Source organism: Pipistrellus hanaki, assembly GCF_964339955.1.
Source record: "Pipistrellus hanaki genome assembly, chromosome: 3".
Taxonomy (NCBI): Eukaryota; Metazoa; Chordata; class Mammalia; order Chiroptera; family Vespertilionidae; genus Pipistrellus; species Pipistrellus hanaki.
The window spans coordinates 180,332,030-180,358,336 of NC_140505.1; the positions used below are offsets into that span (position 1 = coordinate 180,332,030).

The following is a 26,307-nucleotide window of genomic DNA, read 5'->3' on the forward strand; positions in this document are numbered from 1 at the left end:
CCTCTTGCACACCCCCTACCGGGGATATGACCGGAATCAAACCTGGGACCCTTCAGTCCGCAGACCGACGCTCTACCACTGAGCCAAACCGGTTTCAGCAGCAACTTCTATAGGTAGCAGTGTGGTACACCTGAAATGAGGTGTCAAAACAGCACATTGTAGATTAGCATGGAAGGGAACGCTGGAAGAAAAATACACTGAGTGGCCAGTTTATTATGATCTCTGAATGCATAATAATCTGGTCCCCAGAGTGTGTGTGTGTGTGTGTGTGTATTTTAGAAGCCCGGTGCATGAATTCGTGCATGGGTGGGGTATGGCCAGCCTGGCCAGGGGGAGGGAACATGGGCGATTGGCCTGCCTGCCTGCTGGTTGAACTCCTGGTAGAGGGGACAATTTGCATAGAATATACAGTGAGTGGCCAGATTATTAAGCGTTCAGAGATCATAATAATCTGGCCACTCAGTGTACATACATTTTAACAAGTACTCCAAAGCAGCAAATCACTGAACACAGAAGGGAGGAAATCTTAAATTTCTGAACTTCATTTCAACATCTATAAAAAGAGGATAAAACCTACTATTATAATATTGTGTGAGGACTAAATAAATATTAAACTAAAAGACACTAGTGCTGGTACAGATATAAATGTCACACATGCCTCTAGATCATGTTAGCTAAGAAGGGAAGGAAGGTATCTATTAACCAATGGTAGATTTTTCAAGAAGCAAACTTGCCCTGGCTGGTTTGGTTCAGTGGATAGAGCATAGGCCTGCGGACTAAAGCTTCCCAGGTTCAATTCCGATCAAGGGCACGTGCAGAGTTGCGGGCTCGATCCCCAATGGAGAGCGTGCAGGAGGTACCTGATCAATGATTCTCTCTCACTGATGTTTCTCTCTCTCCCACTCCCTTTATGAAATCCAGTGTGTGTGTGTGTGTGTGTGTGTGTTTGGTTTTTTCTTAAGTAAACTTTCCCAAACTTTTTCTTTCTCTTTAAGTGGTTCTGGCCATAATGAATCTTGATTTTAATCTATTCCAAAGCTCATCTCCAGCCTGTGCCTCAGTGAATCTGTAGCGGCATAAAAAGTGTGTATTAGGGGGAGGAGGAGGAAAAAGGGGACCGATACAGCAGAGCAGAAAACAAAGATCAAGGCATGAGCTCCCTAGATCATGTATGTAAATAAATACGTCTAAAGGGAATAGATTCTCTGTGTGATCTTTAAAAGGCTTGTAGCCCTGGTGGGATCCCAATTTTAGCCAAGCCACATTTAAAGAATCAATAAAGCTTGGTGGGGTAGGCAGACTGCCATTACTAGCTGTGCAACTGAGTGCCAATTACAGGAATTGTCTCACAATTCCAGAGACCAGAGGTCCGAGAAGATCAAAGCGTCAGCAGAGCCGTCTCTCCTCGGCTTGTAGGTAGATAGCAATCTTCTCCGTGTCTTCCCCTGGTCTCCCCTCTGCAAACTTCCTCTTAGTAGGGCACTAGTCATTACTGGATTAAGGCACATCCTAAGAAACTCATCTCTACCTTAATTACTTCTCTGAAGACCATACGTACAAATTATTGTCACATTCTCAGGAACTGGGGAGCTGAACTTCAAAACATGAAGGTGGGTGGGGGACCCTCCAACCCGTAACAGGCAATAGCCACTTGTACACCTGAAGATACGTCGTTTTTGAGTGGCTAAGATGTAGCTGGGTGACCAGATACTGTAAGCCAGGGGTCCTCAAACTTTTTAAAGTGGGGGCCAGATCACGGTCCCTCAGAGAGCTGGAGGACCGGACTATATGAACTACTAATTCCTACTGTAACACCTCGGCTGCGCTCACTGCCCAAAAAACCTGGCGGGCCGGATCAGACTCCTCTGCGGGCCGCATGTGGCCCGCGGGCCGTAGTTTGAAGACCCCTGCTGTAAGCTGACACTGACGTTGGGCTGACAGTTACGCGTGTTAACGAGGAAGTGTGTGTTCAAGTCAGCAGGCTGGAACAGCTGAAGACTAGTTCCTGTCACCCTTTGCCCTCTGATGGGCCGAGGACCTCCCAGCTCAGCACACCTGCAAGGTTGTCAGCAGCTCCCCTTCAAGGAAGGAAGAAACGCGCACACACTGACCTACAAGAACAGCAAATTAGTTTCTAGGCTTTGGCCTTGAAAGCTCAAATTATGCTCAGTTTTACTCTGTATTAATAAAACCAAGGGCTTCTTGGGCCATTTATTTTAGGATAGAAATCTGTGCTAACCCAAAACTGGGCTAATGTTTACTGTACATCAACGCTGTGACGGCCCTTTACCCATGTTAACATCAAACAGTATTATGAAACGGGAAGCCTTATTCTCTACTTACAGTAAACAGAGGCACGGAGAGGTCACAGAACTTGGCTAAGGTTACACACGATCACGCAGCAAAGCGCGGGCTGGAGAACGTTCGGTCGGCTCGAGCGCGCTCTCATATCCTGCCTCTCAACATGACCATGTCCCCAACACAGCAGCAGAGAAGGCTCAGAGCAAACAGTTACTGATGTATTCACCTCATGAGAACTTGGAATGTACATTTCAAGTCTAAGAGGTAAAAAATGAAAGTAGTAAATAAGCAGTAAAAGTTAAATTCACACTTAAAACTGTTTTCCTCTATTGTTTTGGGGTTTGTTTTTACATTAGGCTTCACCATCTTTGGCAGCATTAGGCAGTGAAGGAATCAAACCCAGCATGAGATAAAGGGAGAAAGGAAGCTCACAGTTCCAGCACCCATGGTCTCTTGTGAACACGGGTGGCCTGCCACCAGGATGCCTTTGGTAAAAGGCTGAACTTGGAACTGCCTGTGGCACCAGAGCTGACCTGACCTGATGGAGGCACCCCTGCCTACCAACACCTGTAGACTAGCCACAGTTCTGCAAGGAGGCAGCAGAGTGAAGGCACGACGTTAGGGAGCAGCAGGACACGAGCTGGAAGCAGGCAGCAGTTTGAGCACTGTTATGCAGACACACATTTCAATACAATCCCTAAGCTACAGGACTTAGGAAGTCCTCTCTCCATTTCTAACCTTTAAAAAACTCAAGTTATATCTGGTTTTCTTCTGAAAATTCATTCTTCTCCTTCTTCCCCAAAATGAGATAACAAGAAAATCCTGTATTTTTAAAAAAAAGTTTTATTTAATCCTTCCTAGAGGAATACAGATTTGAATGCAATACATTCATTCTATAAATACATTAGCAGCAAAACCTTCCCACCAGAGTCCTTGCTACTCCAAGCCGGAAGTTGTGCCTCGGCCCAGGAGAGCGTATTCTAGCAACCGTCCACTGAGGATGTCTGCTTTCCACTGAAAGCAGGATGCGCATGTGAAGGACCACAGGTGGAAGAACTAAGCTGGGACCCTGAAAACTCACCCACATGGGTTTCTGCCTTCCGAATCCTTTGGTATTCACCGTGTTTAACCAGCGAAGTTCTTCACCAGAAAACTGGGCAGGCCTAGCCTAGCAAATGCCCTGATGTATTTGGAGTCATTTGTCTGAGTTGGCAACAGTCTAATGATGTCTTGATCCTTTTCAGAGGGTAAGCCAGATATAAAGGATCATTTCCTCCTCCCTTCCCTGGGCCGAGGTGCCACTTTGCCCGCTGAGTCTACGTGTGCTTATGGGTGGGAGTTAATCCAGCAGGCATGCCTCAGCTCTGCACCCAGGGCCCCTTTGGCTGGGAGTTTTATTGGAGACAGAGATAGGTCTAAACCTACCCAGATAGCTACGGAACAGTAACCAGGTGCCTGACCCATCAAAGCTAGTTTCTTGGACAGTGGCCCCGGCATCTCTCCATCGTGGCCTATTGCACGGCTGCTCCTTTCTTATCTGCCCTCCAGGCACCTGCTGAAACTTTGGGAAGCAAGATCAACTCTAAATTCCCAAGTAGAGATTAAGGCGGGTGGGGCTTTAAACTTGTCGTCTGCAAAGGAGCTTACAAGTTTTCAGCTTACTGCTGTATTCGTCTGTTCTGGGACAAATACGTCACAACAGTTCATATGAAATACAACACTAGAACCACAGTCAGCAACTGGGATGACTATGAGGCGGGGACCAAGTTTAGAGTACTGCGAAATCCTAGGACTGGGAAGAAAAGTGAACAATGAAATAATTTAAAATAAATCTCATTTGTTTGGGCAGAAGGCAGCTTTGACAGGGACATAAATATGACCAGATTATCATGTAAATACAGACCTCAAAAGTTGACTTTCCTTCCCACACAACACTTAAAAATAGGACACATGCTCTCTTCCCAACCTGTTTTAGTGTTTGCATTAGGCTATTCCCCATAAGTGCTTTATCCATTTCCATTCAGTCTGTTTTAACTGTTCGCTGGAAGGAAATCAGAAACCTTTTTCTATAAAAACCATTGTAGTGAATAACTGGTGATGTTTTTCCCTCTGTGTTTTCCATCCAAAACATTTGGCATCTTCTTTATTTATGTGCCGAGAGAGACTCATCTGCTGAATACACAGCACTGTTCATCCGACAGTCTTCTGTCCCCACAGCGTCTGCCAGCTCTTCCTCCTCTGAGTCATCCTCTTCCTCCTCCTCTTGTGCTGAAGAACTGGAGGTGGGCCCTTTGCAGGTTTTCAGGTGACGGGTGAGATGATATTTGGTTAAATAAGCTTTTGTACATTTTTCACAGACATAATCCCGCTTTCCTTCGTGTGAATTGAGATGTTTCTTTAAATGATTTGTTCTCAAGAAGGGCTTGTCACACTTGGGACACTTGATCTGGCGTTCTCTAAGAGGAACACAAGAAAAACATTTGGATGGATTACAAGTGACTGAGTCCTACCTGCCCTTCACCACCTCGGGCCCCTGTCAGAGCAGCTCTGCCCGTCGAGAATCAGACTTCTATAGATGTAGCACACAGACGAGTCATAAAACATGTATCGTTTAAATAGCATCGACTGCCTGCCTATTTTGGCACTCTAAGTAAAAGGGATCATTCTGGATGTATCTTTTTGTCTGCTTCTTGCACTCAATATGGTATTTGTGAAATTCATTCAAGTTGCTGCGGGTATCAGTAGTCTGTTCCTTTACATTGAGGTACACTACTTACAAATACACAACTTACCTTTTGTTAAGGGTATTTTGGTAGTTTCCAGTTTTTTATTATCACAGGCAAGACTGCTACCAACATTTCTAAACCTGTATGTTGGCGTGCACATATACATACTCAGGAGCAGTGTAGCTGGATCAAAACATATGCACATCTTCAACTCCACTAGATGACGCTAAACTGTTTTACAATTTTGTTTTATTTACATACATGCCCATCAACAGCCACTTCAGCATTCCTGTTGCCCGCATTCTCACCAAATGAAGACTCAAATTTGAAAATTCTCACCAAATGGCCAGTCATAACTATCTCACTATGGTGTCAATGGTAACCCCTACAAAAAAAATTTATCCAGCTCAAAATGTCAGTGCCGTTTGAGTAACCATGACCTAGACATTTGAGAGCTGAAAAGAACCATAGAGATCATACAGACCAGGAATTTTTAAACCAGGAATTTTTGGAGCAGTGGAAAGCCCAGGATGTGAAATAAATAAAAGGGTTACAATCCTTGAAGGAGCGGTAAGGTGCAGTGGGAAGCTTTAAAGCCTGGCCACTCTTAGCGTTTCTACCGCCTTCTCCCTCCCGGCAGGAGACGGCACTGGAGGGACCTGTGAAAGCACAGAATGTGGAAAGCTAAGCCCTTGCCTTTATGGAGCTTTCGTTCTAGTGGAAGAGTTACACATAGACAAATAAAAACATATGGCGTGAGAGCAGCTAGTAATGAGCCCTGTGAGAAAAATGAAGCCGGGTAAATGGAACCCTATTTAGGTAAGATGGTCACAGAGGGCCATTCTAAGATGACATTTGATCAGAGACCTGAATGAAGTGAGGGAGGAAGGCAGGGAGAGGTTTCTGGGCAGAGACTGTATAGTATATAGTCCCTGAGACTGCAATGTGCTTAGTAAGTGGAAGTGGTAGCAAGGAGCGGGCCAATGTGGCTACAGCCGAATGTGAGGATAAAGTATTAAATGATGAATTGGGAGAGGTAGCCAAGTACCTCTACCACATCATGAAGGGTTTCCAGGCTCCGATAGACCTTTTAACCCAGTGGGTGAAAAGATAGAGGAAACGATGGGAAGCCCCCGGCGAACACTAAATAGAGATGGGCACCATCTGACTTGTTGTACATGGATTGCTCTGGCCACTATGGACAGCACGCGGGTTGTGTGTGTGCACCTGTGCAGCTGTGTGGGGGAGGGATGAGAGGGAAGAGCAGAAGCAGGAAGGTCAGCTGCTGCTGAGGGCCCTCTTCCTGGCTTGTCCTCACAGAGTGGACAGAGTGAGCCCATTCTAGTCTCTCTTCTCTTAGAAGGACACTAATTCTATCAATGGAGGTCCCACCTCATGACCTCATAAATCTAATTACCTGCAGAGCACCTGGGCTGTGGGTAACTTACTGTGTGTGGATGAGCACATGCTGCTTGAGGTCCTGCCTCCGCATAAACAACTTGTCACAGTAATCACACTTTAGATTCTTCTCGCCCGTATGGATCACCATATGCGACTCCAGGTGAGCCTTCTGGGTGAAAGACTTGTCACACAAAGTACACCTGTAGTTCTTCTGGCCTGCACATTAAGCCAAAGGGTCACACTGTGACTGAAACCACCAGCAGCACTCTCAAGATGCACAGACCCCGCAAAAGAGTGGCAGAGCAGGAGTAAACAGGACTGTCTGAGAGCTGGAACTTCACCTTCTAGGGCATCTTCCTAGAACCACTAAGTGCCACTGAATTTACATTCAGCAAACAGCGCTAGTGAAGCTAACAAGTCTGACCTCCATTTGGGACTGCTTACATATATATATATTTTTAATGTTTATAGCAGACATAAAATTTGGGAAAAAAATCACTTGTCATCCTAAGGCCAGGTCTATAGGTAAATATATTTTAGCAGCCTATATGTATAGTTTTCTCTCTTTTTTTAAACATATGACTTCTTAACACTAGGTCAGGGGTTGGCAAACCTTTCTCAAACTAGTCAGTATTTTAAGTCTGGTGGGCCATGCAGTCTCTGTTGTGACTACTCAATCATAATGCAAAAAGATGAGGAAAGCCAAAACCGGTTTGGCTCAGTGGATAGAGCATCGGTCTGCGGACTGAAGGGTCCTGGGTTCAATTCCAGCTGGGGGCATGTACTTTGGTTGCGGGCACATCCCCGGTAGGGGGTGTGCAGGAGGCGGCTGGTTGATGTTTCTCTCTCCTCGATGTTTCTAGCTCTCTGTCCCTCTCCCTTTCTCCTCTCCCTTCCTCTTGGTAAAAAAATAAATGAAATATATTTTAAAAGATGAAGAATTTTACGTTCAAAGATTTGGAGAACAAATGAACCAGCCAAAAAAATGAAAACCTCATCAGTTATTTTATAGTATATGAAAAATGTAAGTGTTCAATGAAAGGGGTTGGTTTGCACGGAGTTTAGAAAATAGAAACTCAAAAAACAAAATTTTAACAACGTTTACTGAGCAATACTCAAAGGAGAGAGCTGGCTCCGCTGGTGACCCTGAGTGAGCTATAATAGGAGCCTCAGGCTATTTCCTTTTGCTTTAAGTTCAAACAAATGAATCAACTTCCTGATTATTAACTGCATTTCCCCAGTTTGGGCACCTAGAAAGTGGAGCATCTTAATTGCTGGAAGTAACTCCCTCTGAGGAAGTACAGTTATCCCACCAAGATTTACCATCCAATGAAGTCCTGCCGACTGCCAGCGCGATTCATTCTCTAACATCTTACCTCAACTCTACCTGCAAGACTACCTCACTGAAAAGCCTTTACTACTGCAATTTCTAATTGTTGCAAAATTCCACGCTGATGGTCCAATACAACTTACCTGTATGGATCTTGAGGTGGGTCCGCAGGTTGCTGGGATCACTAAAAGCCTTGCTACAGAAATCACACTTGTGGGGCTTCATACCTATGTGACCCATAAAGTGGACATGAAGTTTGGAAGGAGAGATAAAAGCTTGGGGACACATTGAGCACTTCCACTTCCGTTCTTTGCTGTGGCCGGGCCTGTGGCTGCTGCTGTGGCCCTGGCCAGGAAGATGGCTATGGATGTGGCTGGTCAGGTGGGCTTTGAATTCTGTATAGGAATTGCACTCCTTGCCACAGTTACAGAGGTGCACATCTGGATGTTCAGGAACACCTTTAAAAAAATTAATATCTCCTGATACTTCCATTTTAAAGCTTAATTCTTGATATTAATAATTTTTGCTTACAATTTTCCCTTTTACCAAAATTTCCATCTTGCTATTACCTATAAAAATAAAATGTCTTATTCAATGCTCTATTCCCAGCCTTTCAAACAGTGCCAGAATCACAGGAAGCACTTGATAAATACCGCACTGTAAGGTACATTTCCTAGGGGAAAAGTAAGACTGTAGCACACACAAACTCAGACATCACTTGCCATCGTATATCATGACACAGTGCAAGAAAAAGCCCAAGAAGGCTAGATCACGCAAGTAGTTTTGCTATACTTTATGAACTTCAATTGCAATGGTACTGGCTCAAAAAGCAGCCTCGGGAACATTGAATTCCACAAATCAAAGTGCTAACACAGAAGTTCGTTTCCTGTGAACACTGCTGGTCAATAACATTCATTTTGTGAAGAACCTCAGAGAGTTTCACCTTTCAACAGAGGGGGAATAGCCTGCTTTTATATACACAAAGGTTATCTGATGTGTTTCAGCTGATGTTTAAATCAGCACCAAACCTTTACTTTTGGTCCTTGGTGTTAATTTACATTAACTTACCAATCTGCTGAGCATAATCCCGGCTGTAATAAAAAAGCAGTTCGTTTTCAGGAGGAATATCTTGTGAAGTGTAGAAATAAATTTTTCCATCATGGGGATAAGCCACCAAATTCTGTTCTTCCCGGTTCCTAAATTATCACATTTAATAGATCAAGCGTATTATTTTTGAATACGTACTAAATACATCATATCCTTATAGCAAAATCTTCTATGAAAACTTAAGATATAATTTTTCTGGGTCACTTTTCTAGTTCTATATCCTATCTAGTGTGAGGGGTGTGTGCAGAAACAGAATTCTTACTTCAGTACATCAGTTTATTGCCCTTTATAGTTAGAATCACTACAGTCTGTTACTGAAAGCGAGTAAATAAATTAATCTTTTACATAAGCAATATGACAAAGATACATAGATAGCTGAACAAGAATTAACCACAACTAATAGTCAATATAAAGAGAAGGTACCCGCTAGAAAACCTAATGGCAACAGTATCATTCCTTATTGCGCTGGTAACTTGAGTAAACTGTTCATTAAAAGGAGGACAGTGTTTTCCATTTAAAATTACCACTAGTCCACAACTTCTGGAGTGAAGAAGGGGAAAAGCCTCAGGCCTTATAGTATGGGCAAACATCAGTGTAATTTGCATTTTCCAGCTCTTCTGCATTTTACACAAAGCTTCCTATTGAAAACCATCTAAATCATAATTCCTCTCACTGAGCCAAGACTCCGCTTACCTGGCTTTGCGCACAAACATCATCCAATTACATTCATTTTCGTCAGTTGTAACAATGCAGAATTCTAGGACACCGTTGTGGTATATCTGCCGAGAAGGCAACCATAGCGTCAAATGAGCTGACAAGCATACAAAATGCTACTTAATTAAGGCTAGCTATCTCATTTAGTTTGCAGCTTTCCCAGTCAATGTGAAAAATACATAGGTGCCTTCTCACCTGCTTGTCATTTCACCAGTCTCCCTATTACACTAACTGTAGGTCTCTGATGGTCCAGTAAAGACCAACAACTGAATGGTCATTAAGGTCAGAGAACCATCTCTCCTCATTCTTTTCCCAATGGACCTAGCATTCTTCTATGCTCCCTTTTGGATACCACAATTAAAGTCCCCAATGCCAGTGATACCTTATTTTCCAATTGTCCTAAGACTCACTTTCCCCTCCAATTTAAAGCATCATTTCCCATCTACTCAGATTCAATATAAACATGTTACAGGATATGTTGTTAAAACCTTGTGTTTTCAGTCCTCCCTTTGAAAAACTAGAGAAGCGATTTTACCTTCAAATTCAAGAACTGTTTCCCATGCTAAATATTTGAGGATGGTTTTAGCTTATTATAAAATAAGACTTTCATCATATAAACAAAGCTCATAGCCTTAGCTGCCACAAGTAATTCAAAAGGAGAACCATTTGACTAACAAAATTGAGACTAAAACAGTTTGCTGTCTATATTCAATAGCTGGCATTTTGCTATATAATATATAGAACTTGGCTACCAAGAACAGAAAGGATGGAATATTAAATAAACAACTGATGGGTGAATGGCACTGTATCATCAGGGCTAATTTTGACCTTTACATCACTTTTAACTATCTTATAAAATAAAAATATCCAAAGTCACACAAAAGTTTCATAAACACTGACCTTCCAGATATGGCTGACTGCCTTGTCTGTCCATTCTGCTACTTCCATGGAGTGACTCTGCTGGCCAATGAGAGGCCCAAAGCAAGTCCGCACAGGAATGGCTTCTCCCGTCCATACACCTGTCAGTGGAAGGACACCGGCTACACAATCAGTAACTTAAACATCTCAGGACACAGAGAGAGTAGCTTAACCCAAGCAAAGAATCTGATTTTCAGTGAACCTGAGAACTACTGGTATTCCAGAACCCCTGAGAGGTAGCTAAGTCGTATGAGTATATCCTGTAAGGTGGAAAATGTAATGAACAGATAAAATGGGCTCAGAAGAAATATGCAGAATAAGGAGTAATATCAGACTTTTCTAAACCCAGTCTTATACACAACGAACCAAACCATGTCCCTCCAAATACATTACTTTGGAGTTATCACATTAAAAGACTAGAGAATATTACTCTATTATAAAAATATAAAGCAACTGCTAAACTTCTAAAAATTTTGTGCTTAAAGCACTGCTCTCTATTATCTAAGCTGTTTCATGCTTTCGATTGACATCAAGCTACAGCTGAAAGAATAATGAATTTTGATTCATATTCTCAAAGATATGGCACAGTACTGCAGAAACCATGTTAAAGTAAAATATGGGTAAGCACACTCTGGCAGTATTCTTTACTCCTTTTCCCTAGAGAGTAATAGACAACTTACAAACACTCGATTTCAATATCTTTTCTAATAAATGGTTATCAGTGGTGAATTTTACATTTCTATAAAAGAAAGAAGTTTCAAGGAGTTCTGTCATGGTAATTCTTAGTGGATGCTACAGTGAGAATAAAAGGGAAATCTTCAAAGACTCAGGTCAGGATTCTCTCTTCTATTCAATTCTGACTCTCAGTAAGGAGACCATTTCCAATGAAGTTTCCAACTTGATTTATTCCTATCACCACTGGACAAGACAAATATTCCCTAAAAGAATAAATCCTAAGCCATAAACTGCCTTTTGGATCAACCGAATAGTCACTAAATTACACATGCCCACTTTTACAACTCTGCCTCAGAAAGAAAGACGACGCTTGAAGGGGTTTATGGTCCTTACCAACTTCCGCTCCCACAATTGACTGGCGGAGAACAAGCTGCTTCGGGAGAGAAAGCCTGGCTCTGCTCTCGATGGGAGTGTCAGGGATGAAAGTCACTGGTCCATGGTCAGGGCAGTCTGAGGGGTAGGCGCGGTCACAGAGTGTGCACCCTGCAGGGGGAAAGTTTGAGAAACACAAATGAGTTCACCTCAAGCAGGCTCAATTACCACCTGCTCTTCTAGATAAACACTAATTACTAAGCTGTAACCGGTAAGAAGCAAGGTTCTAACAGAAATACCTTAATCAAAGAACTACTCTTATACCTAAATATATACCAACTCATCTTTCTCTTCAGCAGGATGTGACTTTTTCCTTTTAATCCAACAGGACAAGTTTCCTATTCAGTGCCTAAGAGCAAGATTGATTAAAAAATAAATAAATAAATAAATAAATAAATAACACTACATTTACTTAAAAAATCAAGTTTGTTTTTGTTTTTTAAATCAAGTTCAGTCGTCCCTGGACACATCTTCTCAAATGCTTTAAATTATCTCTAGGTTATTTATATCATAATACCTAATACAATGTAAATACTTGTTATACTGGATTAAGGACAACTTCCTGTGATTTTTTTTCTCAATCTGCAGATGCAGATCCTGTGGATACAGAGGGCCGACTGTACATTAGATAAGTAATATGATGTTCTGAAGCCTGAAATTGGGTTCCAATTCTACCAAACTATAACAGGAAACTGAGTTGCAATGCTGTTAGCCGTGCACAGCAGAGAAGACAGAGCCAGCAGCACCGCTGTTCTCTTTTGCTTCCCCATAAACAAACTGGTCAACCAGATTTTGATGGCAGATTTTTAAGCCAAAAAATATCTACAACCTGTTCTTTGGGCCAGCAGGCAGAATACATTCTTGTGCAGACACATCTGCTTAAAATTCTTAATTTCTAACTGCTCATGTGACTTTTCCTTTTGCACTGTCAGAGGAGGTGCTTCCTTCTATACTGTTGTCTATGCTTACTATAACTTCACTTTCACAAGCTCATGAGTGTCCTCTTTCTCCATAAATCTTTCGCTCTGTTCTTTTACTTTTCTTTCTGTTAAGGAAATAAACTCATGCCTCTATTAGCCAATGACCGAGTTCAAACTTTCCCAATTTGTTCACAAAATAAGTGGAATTTATAAACCTTAGAACCACAGCCATCCAAGTGTCTTTTTCTCCTACGTAATCCGTTAGAAATTTTACTTAAATGACAAAAGGTATCAGAAAGTTTTCATATTTAGTCAAAGAATAATATAATAACATATTACTTCAACTACTGCTTGGTTAAAAATTCTTTGATATCCGATTAGAGATCTCCCACCCTTGATGAGAACGGATTCTCAACAAGAAGAGAATCACCACCTCCAAACAAAGGAGATTCAGATCCCAAAAAACAGAAAATGCTGAGATGTTTCTCCAAAGATTACAAACGGCCAGTAAGTACATGTAAAGGGATTTAACATCATTAGTCATCAGGGAAAGGCAAGTCGAACAACTAGATGTCACTTCACACCCAAAAGGATGGTTAGAATAAAACAGAAAGAAAATACGTGCTGGCAAAGATGTGGGATGCTGTTGCTGGAAATATAAATTGGTGCAGCCACTCTGGCAATTCCCCCAAAAGTTAAACATAAAGCAATTTTCCATTTATACAATGGGGCAAAAGTAGGTTTACAGTTGTGAGTACATGCAAGTTTATTCTTGTATCATTTATTCTTGTATTATTTTCCATGCCAACTGTAAAGCTACTTTTGTCTCACCCTGTATATCCAAGAAAATTTTAAACATGTTCACTCGAAAACTTGTACAGAGTGGGGCAAAGTAGGTTTACAGTTGTAAGTATGCAAAGCAGTTAGTTTATTCTTGTATTATTATTTATTAATTATTGTATTATTCTCCATACAAACAACTTCAAACCTACTTTTGCTCCTCCCCTTTATATAAATGTTCATAGCAGGATTAATCATAATAGCCGGAAAAAAGAAACAACACAAATGTCTGTAAATGATAAATAAGATGTGGAATATGCACGCACACGACAGAATATTACTTGCTCATGAAAAAAAGAATGAAGTACTGATGTCTGCCAAAATACAGATGAGCCATGACAACATTATGCTAAAGGGAGAAAGCCACATATTGTATGACCCCATTCACATTAAATGTCAAGAATAGGCAAATCCATGAAGATAGCAAGTAGATTAGTAGTCACCTGACCATGGGTTGGGGCTATGATGACTGCTGATGGGGTTTCTTTATGGGAGATAAAAATGTTTTGGAATTGGAGTAGTAATGGTTATACAACCTTCTCAATATTCTAAAAATCACTGAATTGTACACTTTAAAATGTGAATTATTTCTCACTTTTTAAAAACACATTTAGGATCAAGAGGATCCCACTTTAAAAAAGGATCAACAGGCTAAATGAATGAGCTTACACTACAGTCCCAGATAAAATACTTAAAACTGGCACTAGCTGGTTTGGTTCAGTGGATAGAGTGTTAGCCTGTGGACCGAAGGGTCCAGGGTTCAATTCCCACCAAGGGCACATACCTTGATTACAAGCTCCTCTCTGGCCCAGGCCCTGGTCAAGGCTTACGCAGGAGGCAACCAATTGATGTTTCTCTCATATCGATATTTGTGTCTTTCCCTCTCTTTCACTCTAAAAATCAATGGAAAAAATATCCTCCAGTAAGAATTAAAATTTTTTTTTTTTTAATTTAAATTTGAGACTGAAAAGGTTAACAGGAAATGTCTCCCCATTGTTTGGCTTCTGCAACTCCAGAAGATTCATTCTACTTTTCTCACCATCCTGATCAGTCTACTCTGGAAGCTCTTTGTCTGCGGCTGTATCTTAATATCCCAGCCCTTTTGACATTCCACTCTTACTAGATGATGTCACCCCACTTCCATGGCCATGATTAACAACTAATGCTGAAGATCCCTACATATTTCCAGACAGATCTCTGAGCTCCAGATTCGACTTCTCATTAGACATTTCTACTACATATCTTACGGATACTAAAACCAGCAGGTCTAAAATTGGCTTCACCGTCACTCCTCAAAAAAATTCATCTACTCCTCCTCCACCAATCATTATCCTAAGAGAGCATTACTACTATCCACCAGTTTTCCTTGCCAAAAACCAGGGTCTTTTCCCTTAACCCTTCCTTCCCCTAACTTCATCCACTCAGCAAGTTGTACTAAGTTCTTGTAAATATCCTACTTTTCCTCAACCTTATTACTTCTACTCAGTTAGAAAGTCACCTTTATGGCATCATCGTCTTTACCTACCTGCCTCCAACTAGCCTCCCCTGGAAAGTTTTCCCGGCCTCTTCCTTGCCCTGGTTAGGTGCTCCCCTCTGTAGGTCCCTTCAGCACCTTGCACCGAATCCCATCTTCGCACTCACCACACTGTACTGCGATAGCCTGTTTGCTTGCCTATGCCTCCCATCAGACCATCGGACTACAAGCTCCTTACAGGCATGTGCTGGCTCTTATCAACCATTTTCTCCACAGCAACTAGCAAAGGCTGGCATATAATAAGCAATCAACATGTTTCCTGCATGAATGAAGTATGTAATAACACCAACAAATTGTTTTATACCTTTTTTGTTGTTGTTGTCCTATAAAAAGAACTTTTACATGAACAACTATTGTAATTTATATACATTCTTAGCAAAAACAAAATTGTACTGTATCCACCTATATTTCTCCATTGGGATTAAAAAAAAAAAAATGCACATAATTTGCTGAAACCAGTTTGGCTCAGTGGATAGAGCATCTGCCTGCGGACTGAAAAGTCCCAGGTTCGATTCCGGTCAAGGGTATGTGCCTTGGTTGTCGGCACATCCCCAGTAGGGGGTGTGCAGGAGGCAGCTGATCGATGATTCTCTCTCAATGACGTTTCTCTCTATCCCTCTCTGTAAAAAATCAATAAATTTTTTTAAATGCGTAATTTAATAAATGTTATGTTGAAAGAGCATATGGCATCACACAGAATACCTTACTAAAGTTTATTCCTATAATTAACTATTTCTGAAATCTTGGGAAAAACCTTATATATTTTAGGGCTAAGCTTTTCTGTAATTTCAGAAATGACTGTTTCCTTACTTCAGGAGGATATTGTAAGAACCAATGAAATGTCTATGTATCATTTGACTTACTTGAGGAAAAGGCACCACATTTATATAAAGGACACTACAAAGCAAAGAAAAATTACAAAGCCCAGTTACTTTCTGTACTTCTTTACACCTGACTTTGTGACTAAGCCTGTTAGGAATGATGGCCCTTTCCACCAATATTTCCAAAACAAAAAAAGGCTAAGCACACTCACAAATTGTAAACAAGGTTGCCATATTTTCTTTGTTTGAATTGGAATCTTCCATTTGCAGTGAAGGTGGTACAAAAGACAGACTGTCTGAAGATACATCTACATGGCCTGTCCCCATAGCAACCTCCTGGGTGATGGAGGAGACAGCCACAGGTTCTAGGCTTAGGCCAACTTCATGGAGGGAAACAGATTCTAGGGAGGCGAGGTTGTGTGAGGTAGAGAGGGCCACGCTCACAGAGTTGGTGCTCATGGCCACGGTGTGAATAGAGTCACTGAGGGCACTGTCAGACATCCCGTTGACCCGACTTGCAATGTGGTCAGTCTCCATGACCACAGGGAGCTCCAGGCCATTCCCATGAATGGGTATCACACCACCGTGCCCTACAGTGTCTGCAGCAAGGTTGTTGCTCACAGAATCCACAGACAGAGGTTCATGACTTCTGGAGCCATTTGGGATCTGAGAATGCTCGCCTGCAACACCATCCATTGTAAGCTCTTCTGCCATTCCATCTGTAGAGATGGGGCTAGTTACCCTAGAGACGTTCTCCATAGTGATGGTTGTGTCCAAGGCCACCTCATGGCCATCGCTGGGATGAAGACTTTGGGCACCGTGTGTGTTCACAGAGCGAGAGTCGATTGAAACAATGCCTTGTTCTAATCCAACATTTCCATTGGCCTGGTAGGGATCTAGTGCTGAAGGGTTGTTGGCGATAGATAATGCTGTATTACCATCAACATTTATGGAGTTGGGGTGGATATACTGAGGAGGTGGTCTGTCAGCTAAATAAGATAAAATGCCTGAGAAAAGGAAAAGATGAGATAACAGAGATTTTTTTTAGTACATTGTTAAATTAAAAAATTCCCAATGCTAGAAGCTACAAATATAACTAAATTAAAATAATCTATCTACTTCTTTGGTTTAATCCACATATATATTTTATAAATAGCAACATACATATAATTCAATTTTTCTGCAAAACTCAGAAATCATAAAAAATTAACCATGTTCCTTTGATGTCACTGGAAGTTAATCATTTAAATGTTGCCTTTAATATATACATGATGGGAATTCCTGAATCATAAGATGCTGAAACTTGCTCTATAAGAATTAAAAGATAAAATGATTTAAAACCAGATCATCCATGTGAAAAATAAAATTTAATTAAATGTAACTTATTAAACTATCATAATTCAATAGGCTCTATTCAAAACAAGTCATAATTGTACCTGCTTTATTGAAACAGAAAAAAGTATTTAAACACTCGTGCTTATGATTTAGTGAAATGGTACTTGCTTCATTGCCAGTAGGAGTATAATTACCAAAATCTCTTTGGAAAGGATACATATTAAGTATCTCAAAAACATTCATACCCTCTTGCATAAGAAATTTTCTAAATGCATTTTGTAAATATTATACACAAAGATATTAATATAATGGTAATTAAAAAATAGAAAAACAAAACTATCCAAAGGAAACACTGATGCAATAAACCATGAAATACCCATTCAGTAGAATGTAATGCATCATTAAAAAGGATATTATGGCCCTGACCAGTTTGGTTCAGTGATAGAGTGTCGGCCTGCGGACTGAAAGGTCCCAGGTTCAATTCCGGTGAAGGGCATGGACCTTGTTTCGGGCATATTCCCAGAAGGGGGTGTGCAGAAGGCAGCTGATTGATGCTTCTCTCTCATAGAAGCTTCTAAACTCTCTATTCCTCTCTCTGTAAAAAATCAATAAAATATATATTTTTAAAAAAGGATATTAACCTAGCTGGTTTGGCTCAGTGGCTAGAGCATCCACCCACAGACTGAGAGTCTCGGGTTCAATTCCAGTTAAGGACAAGTACCTTAACTGCAGGCTCGATCCCCGGCTCTGGTTGGGGCACACGTGGGAGGCAACCAATTGATGTGTCTCTCTCACATCGATGTTTCTCTCTCTGTCTCTCCCCTCTCTAAAAATCAATGGAAAAATATTATTGGGTGAGGATTAACAACAACAAAAAACAACAACAAAAAAAGCATATTATGAAAACCAGGTAATAGTTGAAAAAAATAACTATGTAAAAATAGAGAAAAATATTAAATAAAAAAAGTAAGGATACACAATTGTATAAAAAATATAGTCTTAATTACTAAAAAACAGTAAAATCTATACACCAAAATAAGAAACAGGAAGGATGATGGGACTATGAATGGTTCCCCTATTTGCTAAATTATCTAAAATAAGCATTTAATAACTTGTGTAACAGAATGAAAGTTCAATAAAGCCCTGGCAGGTTTGGCTTGATCATTCTTCAGCCTGCAGACTGAAGGGTCCTGGGTTTGATTGCAGTCAAGGGCATATGCCTGTGTTGCAGGCTTGATCCCCAGTAGGGGGCATGCAGGGGGCTGCCAATCAATGATTCTCTCTCATCACTGATATTTCTATCTCTCTTCTTCTCCCTTCCTCTGAATATATTTAATTTTTTTTTAAAGGTGAATAAACTTTATAATAAACAATGACACTGTAGCAGAACATGTGGTTGGCAGGAATTACAATTGCAAAATTATAAAAACTTAACCAAAGAGATGGCTGGAGGAGGAGAAAAACTGCTATGTGCCATTAGGAAATTAAGCTTAGTCAAACTACACTTATTAATAACTAGAGGCTCAGTGCATGGATTCATGCACTGGTGGGGTCCCTCAGCCTGGCCTGTAGGGATCAGGCCAATGCTGGCTCTCTGACACCCCCCAAGGGGTCCCAGATTGCCAGAAGGTGCAGGCCAGGCTGAGGGACACCACGGGTGCATAATTAGAGCTGGGGAGGGACCATAGGAGAGCTCCAGGGTGTCTGTCCCGTCTCGCCCAGTCCCAATCAGCCATACCCCAGCAGCAAGCTAGCCTACCGGTTAGAGCAAATGCCCTCTGGTGGTCAGTGCACATCATAGTGACTGGCCAAACGGTCAGACACTTAGCGTATTAGGCTTTTATAATATAGGATAATATACGTTCTAAAAGGAAAAGTACATAACTATAAACAGATAGTTTTCCTAACGTAGATTTAATATCTCATTGTGGCAAACAAAAAAGCATTATTCAGTTCCGCATGCACTGAGGTCAGGTCAGCCCTATTCTTTCTTCTAACCTCCCAAAGAACTACCATACTTACCAGGTAAGATGGTCCTGAAGTAACTGCTCTCCAGGTGGGGGTAAGGTGGTGGAGGTAGGGTGTAGTTTCTTTCAGGTAACCCACACATCACCCCTCGATCGCCAATACCCATTGGCAGCATCAGAGATAAAGCAGATGGCAGAGAGCTCAGGGAGGGACCCAGGTTTGGAATTGCCACTGGCAGACCTACAAAACAAGAAAACAAAAATGTTTTCCTCAATTAAAAGGAAATAAGTGCTTTAACCACTTTGTTGTACACCTGAGAGTAATAGAAGATAATATTGAATTTATAACTGAAATATAAAAGTACTTAAACATTCTCTGTACAATCACTAACTAAACTTAGAAAGGTTGTTGCATGTGAGCAAAAATCTCAGAGTAGCCCTTTCCATCCCAGATAGGCACATCCATAAAATGTCATAAACAACTTAGTTGTAAAATACCAAACTGATCCTCTAGTGGTCTATATTGCTCTTAGTACCAAACATTTATTTTTTTTTTTAAATATATTTTTATTGATTTTGTACAGAGAGGAAGGAGAGAGAGTTAGAAACATCGATGAGAGAGAGTCATCGATCAGCTGCCTCTTGCACACCCCCTACTGGGGATATGCCCGCAACCAAGGTACATGCCCTTGACCGGAATCGAACCCGGGACCCTTCAGTCCCCAAGCCGACGCTCTATCCATTGAGCCAAACCGGTCTTGGCCTCTTAATACCAAACATTTAATTGCAACTAAAAACCTAGTTTAAATAGGATTTAAGAAATAAAATTATATAGAGATTTTTAAAAAAATGGGAAAAAACATACCAGAGTTTATAGAGTGATCTCTGAATAGTGATATTTCTGGGCTCTATTTAGAACTGATAAAGCAGTAAGTGTTGATATGCAGTTGCTGTCCCTTACCACTCACCTGGGGCAGGGAGGGCATTGTGAGTGGGTGAGGCAGCCAACCCCAGGTGACTCCCTGAGACCGGCAAGGCATTGCTCACAGAGGATGAAGTCAGCTGCTCCATCCCCACTGGGCTCAGGTTCATTTCATTCATCCTAAGAAAGAGCACAGTAACCAGTTATGCAAACAACTGTGTCAGCGACTCTGCTTAAGGAACTCAAGAACCTAAAACAATGGGGGTGGGGAGATGGGACTTGACCAACTATTATTTCATTTTTATGCTCACATCTTAAACAGCATTGTACCTTGTTTCCATCAGGCTTGCCTTGTTCCAAACCCTACTCACACTACCTAAAACAAAGTTGGCAATCCTTAGAGCACAATGGCAATGAAGGCTGGCTTGTTTTTTTAAACCACCCAAGTTTTTTCTCTCACAGGATTTGTTTTCTTCAGTTGGCTTATCACTTTCCACCAAGACTGTTTGTTATAACCTGCACAAAGAATATTTGCTAATTCTATTTACCAGGAGTTAAAATGATGCTGGATCTGAGTTAGATTTTTAACTGTGTGAAAAAGCATCATATATTCTCATGGATCAGCATTTTATTAAAATTCTGTATCAACATTTTAATTAACTACCTTAATGACATCCTCCACATATTGAGGTTTGTTATGTAACCTTTACCAGATACTTTTTGAAAAATTACTTCATATCTCTCACTTCTTCGAAATAAGGTAAAGAAACTGAGTCTCAAAGAGGGTATGTCATAATCCCCAAATCATACAGTAATGAAGTGGAAGAGCACAGATTATGCTCCAAAATAACGCTAAAAAGTTTTTTAATACACCAACTTTTATCTACAGAACATTTCTGGCAGGCAGAAAAATGTGAGAATTTCATTTTCTAAGCAATCCATGTTGTATTGCCTTTAATAACATCATTAGAATAAGAGTAAAACTGATTAGAACAAGACACTATTAGAGGTTGTTATCGATAAGGATTAGTTCCAATGTCAGTCTGCCATATTAAAAATACTGTATTCGCCCTAACTGTTTTTGGCTCAGTGGATAGAGTGTTGGCCTGAGAACTGAAAGGTCCCAAGTTCTATTCTGGTCAAGGGCATGTATCTTGGTTGTGGGCACATCCCCAGTAGAGAGTGTGCAGGAGGCAGCTGATCGATGTTTCTCTCCCATAGATGTTTCTAACTCTCTATCCCTCTCCCTTCCTCTCTGTAAAAAAATCAATAAAATATTTATTTTTTAGAAAATGTATTTCAAGAAGCTAGCCAACAGGTTGTCCAAAGCGGGACAATAATGACCTCCAAATCTTATACTATCACAGTAATTCATGTGCTTTTGCATGTGCCTTTGTACATGAGAGAGGTGAAAGGGAAGAGAAATCAAATGTGTCTACATATTCCTTAGCCATGAAAACAAACCTAACGGGCATTTAATTGTGAACAATGGCAATATCAGCTATCAAGCAACCTGAAAATAATTAAAAGCTAACACTCATTACTCTTGTTCCATAAGCATTAGGCACAGGGCTAAGTGATTTACATGTAATTATCTCACCTAATCCTTGTAAGTACAGTGAGGTAAGTATTATTCTTAATCCCATTTTAGAAATGAGGAAACAGACTCAGAGACACTGAGGAACTTAACCACAGATTACATAACAAGTGGCAGGCTTGGGATTTAAATCCAGGTCTGCCTAATTTAATAAAACAAACCTCTTACCTAAAATTCAAAAAGTCAGTTACAATAAAAGAACCACCTTGCCTCTTACACAGTTCCAATATTACACTGGGATCTGTGTAGGTACTTACATGGTGGGATATGCTTCAAGTCCTACACAGACCTGTTCCTGCACAATTCTGTATTCACGGCTTCAACTTTATCCCTGGCCAGGTATCTCCTAAAACAAAGCTCCCAGACATTAATAAAGTATGTTAGGTAAGGCCAGTGGTCGGCAAACCCATTAGTCAACAGAGCCAAATATCAACAGTACGATTGAAATTTCTTTTGAGCCGCAAACCGACTTTTACGCATGGGCAACGAAGTTTCAATCGCACTGTACGTGTCGCCCGCACGTGGTATTTTGTGGAAGAGCCACACTCAAGGGGGCAAAGAGCCACATGTGGTTCACGAGCCACAGTTTGCCAACCACTGGGTTAAGGCCAACCTTGTATAGAGGGCGCACTCTGAAATACTGGAGACTGGATGGAGCTGTGTAAGCTCATCCAACTAGGAAGACAACTAGAAGCACATGACAAATGAGGCACACCTGGTAAAGGAAAGCGCCTCTATAATTATGCTATAAAAAGTGTAAAAAAATTCCTCATTGCCAAGACCGGTTTGGCTCAGTGGATAGAGCGTCAGCCTATGGACTAAAGGGTCCCAGGTTTGGTTCTGGGCAAGGGCATGTACCTTGGTTGCAGGCACATCACCGGTAGGGGGTGTGCAGGAGGCAGCTGATCGATGTTTCTCATCAATGTTTCTAACTCTCTATCCCTTTCCCTTCCTCTCTGTAAAAAATCAATAAAATATATATATATTTTTAAAAGTCCTCATAGACTAAAGAAACCACAGCATCCTTAATTTTGAAAGTTTCTGGGCTTGGGTTACTTTAAAACACGTTTCCTGGAAATTTTTATACCTAGAGTTTTTAGTCAAAACTCAATCACTGGAGCAGCAATGACCTAGAACAAATTGGTTACGATAATTTTTTAACGTACTATTAAAACTCGGAAGATTTGAATTCCATTCTGAAAATCCCCGAACACTTAATCTGAGCGATAATCTTGAGATAAAACGCAAAATGGTGTTTCTAGGTTGACTTCTAAAACCAGTTGCAACCAGAGCTGAATGTGAGAGGCTCAGCAGATTGCTGCTGTTGTGAGTCACTAAAATGTGATGACCTCAGCAGCTGTGAGCCAAAGGTGGCTGGTATCCCACAGAGGGAAAGCCCATGAAGGGAATTCACAATTAGACCCTCATCCGACTCTCACTGTAAAATGCAATTCTAGCTGAAGCCGGTTTGGTTCAGTGGATAGAGCACCGGCCTGCGGACTGAAAGGTCCCAGGTTCGATTCCCATCAAGGGCATGTACCTTGCTGAGGGCACATTCCCAGTGGGGGGGTGTGCAGGAGGCAGCTGATTGATGTTTCTGTCTCATCGATGTTTCTAGCTTTCTATCCCTCTCTGTAAAAACTCAACTAAGATATATTTTTTAAAATAAAATGCAATTCCATTCTAACCACCTTTCTCAAAAGGGATTCCAGGAAGCAGCCTTGGGAAAAGGGCCAGAATGGAGACATGAAGCACTCTCTTCTTCCCTCCTCACTCCTTAAAAAAGCTTTTCCTTCAGACTTCTACCATTGTGTTTCACCCTGACCTAGGTATGAACACATGCTAGTTGCTGATCCTATAACTTTACTTAGAATGACATATAAGCAACTAACACTTGCGAAAACGCATTTTGCAAAATGCAATAAACTGAGTCATTTCAATGACTATATTTCCTGTATCCTAAGCAGAAGGCCTATGAAAAGGCTCGAAAAGCCCAGCCATATATCACTATTTCTGTGCTGTGCCAACATGGTACCAACAAGTACCTAACTTTAAACATCTGCGTAAAGGTTTTAGAGTTAAGAACTTAAATTTCTCCACTGCAACAGCCAGATGGTAAGCGAGGGAAATTCAAAGTGAGGCGTGGTGAGGAGCTAAAATTACACGTTGGGACCCAAAAATATTACTAAACGCTCAAACAGGGCAAAGGCACAGGATGAAGATGTCAATGGGCCAACCTATGGCTATATTCGCATGAAAGTATAAGCAACCCCAGTTTCTGGGGTTCTGGTTGCTTGGGGACAGGAATCCGTATTTGCAAACCGCACTGGTCACCTTCCCGGTGGCACCCAAGAGGGAGGGCACCGGGAACGCTCACGTGCCCGATGTTTTCCGAAGACGTCACCACGGCTCACCACTCACCTGTGATGCATCTGCTCGGGGCCCCAGACCGGAGAAGAGCGCACTCAGGCGGCGGGGGACCCGCATCAGGGTCTGCGTCCCGGGGTCACCTGCCGCCGCATCTTGCCTACGGCCTCCGCACACACGCCGGCGCGCGTCGCCAGGGCCGCCCGGGGCCGCCCCGCTTGTCCCGGGGGCCGGCGGCCGCGCACCCCGCCGCGAGATGGGACATGCCGGGCGACACTGGGCACTTTTCCTCCCGAAGCTTCGGGGGAGGTGAGGGGGGGGAGCTGCCCAACCTGAGGGAGAGGACGGGGCGGTCACCGAACCAAGGCAAGCATGCAGCCTCCTCCCTTCGCCGCCCGAGAGCCTGGGCCTGAGGACCCCTCGGGCGCAGGCCGCCCCCGCGCCCCACCCCCGGCCGGGCCCGCGCGCTGCCCACCTGTCGGCCGCGCGGGGGGCACGCACCTGCCCGCCGCTTTGTTCCTCATCCGGGCCGGGCTCGCCTCGGGGCCCTCCCCGCCCGCTCGACCCCCGCGCCCCAGGGGCCGCTCGCCTAACGTTCCCCGCCCGGCCCGGCCCGGCCCTGCCCGGCCCAGCCCGCTGTGTCCCCGGGGCCGCACCCTCCGCGCGTTTCCGGCTCCTCAGCCACTCCCGGCGCCCGCCGCTCCGCCCCCCGTGCACGCGCCCCTCCCCGTCGGGGCCCCGCGAGCGAGCGGCGACCACGCTCCGCGCGCCCCTCCCCCAGCGGAGCCCCTGCCGCGCGTGCGCACCACGAGCCGCAGGCCAGCGAGGGTCGAGGCGCGCGGCGGGGCGGGGCGGGGCGGGGCGCGGCGCGTTTCAGTCTGGCCGGATCGAGTCGAGCGCCGAGCGATCGACCCAGTTGCTAGGCAACCAGGGCTGCGGTCTATGGAGGAACAAGTCAAGGGAGCTGAGTAGCCCAGACTGCGGATTTGAAGGCATTCGCCTGCTAGAGAAGTGTGGGTCCACGAAGCCCCCAAGCAATAAGGGACCTAGCCCAGAGATGGCAGTGTTCGCCAGGAGAAATTAGAATTGCATCCCCAGTATTTTTCACCGTGTGTTACTTCTTGATTTTGAAGGTTGTCCAGGTACCCTGCTTCAAGCCATAAATGTTGGTATTGGGGATTCTGTACAAATTTCCTTCCCCTTCTCTCTCTGCCCTTCGCTCCCTGTTGCGAGCCAGGCGCTGTGCTAAGCCCTGGGGACACCGTGATGGGTAAGGAAGATGGCCCCTGGGTCATGAGGACTGGACACGGAAACCACAGTACAGTACCCTGTAGCTTCCACACCCCGGCAGAAGAGCAGCGACCGAGGGATTCTTGCTTTCACTCAGGATTACTTCTCATACATAGGGATACAAGATAAGACACACATCTTGACCTTCAACAGCTCGCAATCTAGGGGAGACTGGTGAGTTCTGACAATGAAGTCTCCTGTGAAAGGACAGAGGCACCAGCCCTTGGGTCTATAGCTGAGCACGGTGTCAACTTACATCATGTTTTCCTTCCTTTTACTTCTCATAAAGAGAAAGCACATTCCACATGAGGGAGCTAATCGCTGAACCTTAGCAGGTCACATTGGTTTTGCTTTCTTGTTGACAACACACAGAAATCTAAATCAAGAAAGTCAACATACCGTGATAGTATTTCCTAAAAATGCCACTTCAAGCCTAGAGCCAAGGGAATGATGATGATGTGTCTCATAAAAGGCTGAATGACTTAATTCTGGCTTTCCATGACTATTCCTTTTGAATAATTTTAATATCAGAGATGTATATAAAAATAAGGTCGGATAGACTGAAAGGTCCCGGGTTCCATTCCGGTCAGGGGCATGTACGTTAGTTGCGGGCACATCCCCGGTAGGGGGTGTGCAAGAGGCAGCTGGTCGATGTTTCTCTCTCATCGACGTTCCTAGCTCTCTATCTCTCTCCCTTCCTCTCTGTAAAAAATTAATAAAATATATTTAAAAAAATAAGGTCGGATAAATCTAAGAGCTAAAAACTACAATACTTCTAGACAAGAATATAGGAGAAAATCTGTATAACCTTGATAAGATAGAAAAATCAGGAACCAAAATAAATTTAACAAATTGAGCTTCATTAAAATGAACATTTTTGGTCTTGAAAAGATATTGTCAACAAAATTAAAAAAAAATCAAGCCAGAGACAGGAAGAATATATTTGCAAAACAAATATCTGACAAAGGACTTTTGCCTGGAATCTATAAAGAATCCTTTAAACTCAAAAATAAGAAGGCAGACAACCCGATTTTTTAAATGGATCAAATATTTGAAAATCTACTTCACCAAATAAGATGTGTAGATGGCAATTAAGCACACAAAAAGATG

General features: G+C 42.5%; 1 protein-coding gene across 3 annotated transcripts; it reads right to left on the reverse strand.

The window, feature by feature from the left end:
- Window positions 1-3,128: 3,128 nt before the first annotated feature.
- On the reverse strand, window positions 3,129-24,683 carry PRDM4 (PR/SET domain 4). 3 transcript variants are annotated; one of them, XM_084880427.1, is made up of 12 exons: window positions 24,564-24,683; window positions 23,962-24,239; window positions 19,990-20,123; window positions 19,077-19,262; window positions 15,932-16,726; window positions 11,566-11,715; window positions 10,480-10,598; window positions 9,559-9,644; window positions 8,827-8,954; window positions 7,902-8,216; window positions 6,476-6,644; window positions 3,129-4,757 (listed from the first exon to the last, which is right to left on the reverse strand). In XM_084880427.1, exons 2-12 carry the CDS (start codon window positions 23,970-23,972, stop codon window positions 4,445-4,447), a joined length of 2,406 nt encoding a protein of 801 aa, XP_084736553.1. In that variant the 5' UTR covers window positions 23,973-24,239; window positions 24,564-24,683; the 3' UTR covers window positions 3,129-4,444. The 3 variants fall into 3 exon arrangements, with proteins under 3 accessions (XP_084736553.1, XP_084736552.1, XP_084736554.1); XM_084880426.1 differs by lacking the exon at window positions 24,564-24,683 and adding an exon at window positions 24,409-24,557; XM_084880428.1 differs by lacking the exon at window positions 24,564-24,683 and adding an exon at window positions 24,383-24,557.
- Between the last annotated feature and the right edge of the window lie 1,624 nt (window positions 24,684-26,307).